The sequence below is a fragment of the Berghia stephanieae genome, chromosome 6 (genome assembly GCF_034508935.2).
Source record: "Berghia stephanieae isolate SIO BIC M18660-M18661 chromosome 6, UCSD_Bste_1.3, whole genome shotgun sequence".
Classification (NCBI taxonomy): domain Eukaryota; kingdom Metazoa; phylum Mollusca; class Gastropoda; order Nudibranchia; family Aeolidiidae; genus Berghia; species Berghia stephanieae.
The window spans coordinates 60,747,921-60,752,920 of NC_088365.1; the positions used below are offsets into that span (position 1 = coordinate 60,747,921).

The 5,000-nt window shown below is 39.7% G+C and overlaps 1 protein-coding gene across 2 annotated transcripts in view; it reads left to right on the top strand.

The window, feature by feature from the left end:
* Window positions 1-5,000, top strand: part of LOC144975736 (C-type mannose receptor 2-like) — a 26,075-nt gene that overhangs the window by 13,562 nt on the left and 7,513 nt on the right. For both annotated transcript variants that reach the window (XM_078919931.1, XM_078919932.1), the window contains exons 5-6: window positions 1,559-1,700; window positions 4,817-4,978. In XM_078919931.1, coding sequence (XP_078776057.1) covers window positions 1,559-1,700; window positions 4,817-4,978 — 304 coding nt within the window. The remainder of the gene's footprint in view (window positions 1-1,558; window positions 1,701-4,816; window positions 4,979-5,000) is intronic.

Genomic DNA, 5,000 nt, shown 5'->3' on the forward strand with positions numbered 1-5,000 from the left:
ATTTTTATTAATTTACCCGAAACATTTCGTGTAAATTTTTTGGCCTTCTTCAAGTAAACACGAAATATGTATTATATTGTTATAATAGTTAAACTATTATAGGTAAAAATGTGTGTGTGTGTGTGTGCGTGCAAAGGAAGAGAGAGAGAGAGAGAGAGAGAGAGAGAGAGAGATAGAGATAGAGAGAGAGAGATAGAGATAGAGAGAGAGCGAGAGAGACCGAGAGAGAGAAGAAGAGAGATTGACGGAGAGAGAGAGAGAAAGAGAGAGTGAGAGAGAGAGAGAGTGAGAGACAGAGAGAGGGAGAGAGAGAGGGACGAGAGAGAGAGAGATTGGCGGAGAGAGGGAGAGAGAGTGAGAGACAGAGAGAGGGAAAGAGAGAGAGAGACAGAGAGAGGGAGAGAGAGAGCGAGCGAGCGAGCGAAAGAGAGAGAGAGAGAGAGAGAGAGAGAGAGAGCGAGAGAGAGAGAGAGACAGACAGACATAGAGGGAGAGAGAGAGAGAGAGAGAGAGCGAGAGAGAGAGAGACAGACAGACATAGAGGGGGGGGGGAGGGAGAGAGAGAGAGAGAGAGAGAGAGAGAGAGAGAGAGAGAGAGAGAGAGAATGGCATCTCATTGACATCTCATCGTTTGTATTGTGTTCTTCCCTTACATAAGAGTCACATTTACTCACTGTATCTTTCTCTCTATACCACTGGTACCGTCGTCAAATGTGTCAATGGAACTACAAGACATGTCGAAAAATTCAATGTTCTTTTTGATTTCTCTCTTAATGCTGTTAAATCAAGCATTTCTTAATTATTTTTTTTCAATATTATAGAAACCATAATTTCCATTGCCCGGAAATTCAACATAATAGGGAATGAGATTAGCGGAAGAGTAGCGTCCCTTGATTGGACGTCACCCATAGTTTGTGACGTCACCGGCGGAAAAGTTATTAGAGAGAGAACGTCATGTTGGTTGTGCGCATGCGTCTCTTGACCTCGCGGAGACGTCCAATCAAGGGACGCTACTCTTCCGCTAATCTCATTCCCTATATTATGGTCCCCCAATGAGCCTTCAAATGCCGGTGGTGCACTTTTGGCTCCATGGCACAATGAGCTGCTGGAATTATGGACCATGACATGCCATTGCTGAAGAACTGTTCTTTTTTTGGCCCCAAGCATTCAGCGTTAAGCATTGTTTTATGTTGAGCTTTTATATAGAACAACATCCGCTAAACGTGTTCAAAGCGCTTTACAGGGGGTACCTGACTAAACAGCAACACTTAACACGTTAGACGAAACATGAGGCCTGTTAGGCGACATTATATTTTTTTCCGACAGAGATAACGTTGTTAACGTTAGGGCTAGGTACCTGAGTACGGTGACAGAATGTGAGTAAAGACTCCACTATGCGCCGAGCGAGGCTCGAACCCAGGACCTTCCGATCCGAAACAGAGTGTGACATACCACAAGACCACATAGCCGCTTCTATCTAGAAGCTGTTATATTCATGTTTGTTTAAAAAAAAAAAAGGTTTCTCAATATTAATGCTATCATGTTTGTCACTGCCCAGAACTTCAACGTATGGTCCAGCGGTGAACCTTCAAATGACGGAGGTGCTGCAAGAGACTGTGCCCACTATTGGTTCCAGCATGGGAAGTGGCGTTGGAACGACAGACCCTGTACAAGAGGGCAGCGATACATTTGCCAAAAATGTAAGTGAACGCATGCAATCTTCCAAAAATAAATAAATAAATAAATAAATAAATAAATAAATTAAAAAAAATAGAAGAAGTCCTTCAGAGCCATGAGGACAATGGAAGACGCGTTTAATCCCGGTTTCTGTAAAGTGAAAAAGAAGAATAGTAATTGTTTGCTACCATTTGGATAGGACGCTAGTCTATGGTCAATGTACTTTTCGTCAGATCTAACAGACCGATAGTAGCCACTCAATCACAAAGAGAGCCGGTTGGGAGGGTGCGAGGGGGGGGGGGAGTGGCTAAGAAAAAAAAAATCTCGACTTCACCAGGATCAATCTCGGTCCCTTTGCTTATGAAACGAGTGCTCTACCAACTGATCTATCGAGAGACAGAACCCCCCGTCCAATGCACCCTTACAAGAATAAGATTTATATATATATTTATATATATATATATATATATATATATAATATGTGTGTGTGTGTATATATATATATAATATATACACATATATATATATATATATATATATATATATATATATATATATATATATATATATATATATACCCATCGTGAAAATAGTGATAATAATGTTGGAATGACGAGTGATGTGGAGTTTAGTCCTAAGGCTAGACTTCTGCCGTACTCTTGAAAAACACATATTTAGATATTTGGCCAGAAAAATCGTCCTTCAAATATCGATCGATTTAAATGACCTTCGCCTTAGCAAAAAGTTTCAAACTTGGAACTTCTCGAAATCTTTGTTCACGCTCAAGGGCCATAACCGAACAGTCGATTATCTTATTGTCAGTTGTTTCCTCCATATTTTCCACCCAGGACGTATATTATAATATCAAACTAAAGACATTATAAATATCTTTAAAAATTACCAAATAGTCTTTAACCCTCTCCTTACCACCTATTGGACAATCGTCACATTTGTTACGATGCAACCGTCATCTTTCTCATCCAGATTTAATTTCTTTTTGCCATAGCTCTGAAAACTTCACATTCTGTAATAGAGTCAATATTGACGAACAATATTATGTGTAGAATGTGTTTGTTGCTTTTCTGTTTAAGTAAGATATGCATGTTTTTGTATTGGGTGGGTGTGAAGTTTTGGGGGGAATTCTGAAAATGGCTGGTAAGGAGAGGGTTAATGCGTTAAAATAATACTCTAACCATCTCCTTACAACCACCAGCAAAATCGTCACATTTATTTCGACACAAAAATGTATTTTTCTTACTCAGATTTATTTTGTACATCACAAACAATGAAGAATGATCTTTGTTTAATTAATAAGAACATAAAGTTGGTTTGTAGAGTGTCTTGTTTGAGTTTAAGAAATCCATATTTCTTCTGGGAAAGCCTGCCATTTTGGGAAACATACTGAAAAAGATCGGTAAGGAGAGAGTTAAACCCCTTTATGTCCTAGCTCCAGCAACAGAACCTTGATTTCAAGACACATAAAAGACATTAGATATAAATACCTTTAAAAATTATCGAAATGTCTTTAATACGTGAAAATAATGCTTTAAACTTCTTGACTTTATGTCCTAGCCTTGGCACCAGAACTTCGTTTCCAAGACGTTTTATTGAATTAAAGATCTTTATATTGTCCTCAAATTGGAGCCCAAAATTCGTAGTAATACGAATTTTTTGTAATTGTAGACATGTCTGCTGTTTAACCCTGAAATATAATTAATTTTTAAAACACGTGAACTTTTATATAGCGCAATATCCAGGAAACGTGCTCAAAGCGCTTTACAAGGGGTCCCTAACCAACTACAATTCTTAACGTGCAGGATGAGGCATGACGCCTTTTTGGCGTTATTACATTTTTTTGGGGGGACAGAGCCTCGCTGTTAACGGCCAGGTACTCATTTTACACCAGCGTGTGATGAGAGAATGGGAATAAAGAGCCTTTTTCCAAAGGACTCAATTATGCGCCGTTCAAAGGGAGACTCGAACCTAGGACCTTCGGATCCGAAAGCGAGTGTCATACCATGAGCCGTGCCGTTTGTTTTGATTGATCACAAGTCATTGGTGTCGAGTTTTCTCCAAAATAATACTGGATTAAGATGGTTGGTCACATATTATATTGATACAATGTACGGCTATGTGGTCGTGAGATATGCCAATCGTCTTCGGATCGGAAGGTCCTGGGTTCGAGTCCAGCCCTGAGCATATGGAAAGACTCTTTACTCACATGCACTCACCGTGCTCAGGTGTAAAAAGTGAGTACCTGGCCGTTTTATACTAACGAAAGAGTGAAAATGGAAAGGCTTCGTATGGGAACAAAACTGTTTTGTTCCCATACGAAGCCTTTCCATTTTCACTCTTTCGTTAGTATTTTACGATCACCGGCTTCAGGCAGCCCTTACCGTTTTCTACTGGCCGTTTTAAAAGCGTTTATTTTCCCCTCCGAAAAAATGTAATGTCGCCTAATAGGCGTCATGTTTCGTCGTACATGTTAAATGTTGATGTTGGCTAGCAATCCCTTGTAAAGTGGTCTTTGAGCACATTTTGTGGATATTGCGCTAGATAAAAGCTAAAATTTGTTTAGTTATGTTTTATTTACCATTATATTATATGGTGCGGCTATGGGGTCTTGTGGTATGACACTCTCTTTCGGATCGGAATGTCCTGCTTTGAGCGGCGCATGGTTGAGTCCTTTGAAAAGGCTCTTTACTCACATGCACTCATCGTACTCAGGTGTAAAATGAGTACCTGGCTGTTAACAGTGTTGTCTCTGTCCGAAAATTGTAATATCGGCTAACAAGCGTCATGTCCCGTCCTATGTGTTAAATGTTGCTGTTGACCAGGGACACCCTGTAAAGCGCTTTAACACGTTATGTGGATATTGCGATAGATAGATAGAACGAAGTTGACGTCACACACGTCTTTGTTATTGCTTTTTGGCATCTGCGTTTATGAGTAATTCTCATTAAACTGTATTAACCAGACTATAAACATGTAAGGTTACACATTATTTTGCGTGTTGGTCCGCTATACTTCCGGATGGCAATGTTATGAGCTTCTTAACAAAGCGCACGCATACTATCTATAAAAGCTAAAATTGAGTTTAGTTATGATTTTATATACTATTATATTACAATCTCACCAGCCTCGAGTGTGTGCTCTGCAGACTACACACTCACAAGTGGTCAATGTTTCAAGATATTCACCGACGTGAAGTCCTGGTATGACGCCAGAAAGATTTGCCAGAAAGACGGAGGAGATTTAGCTGTGGTTCTAAACTCAACTCAGAATGAACACATTACAGGAGGTGATCGATTACACATATACAC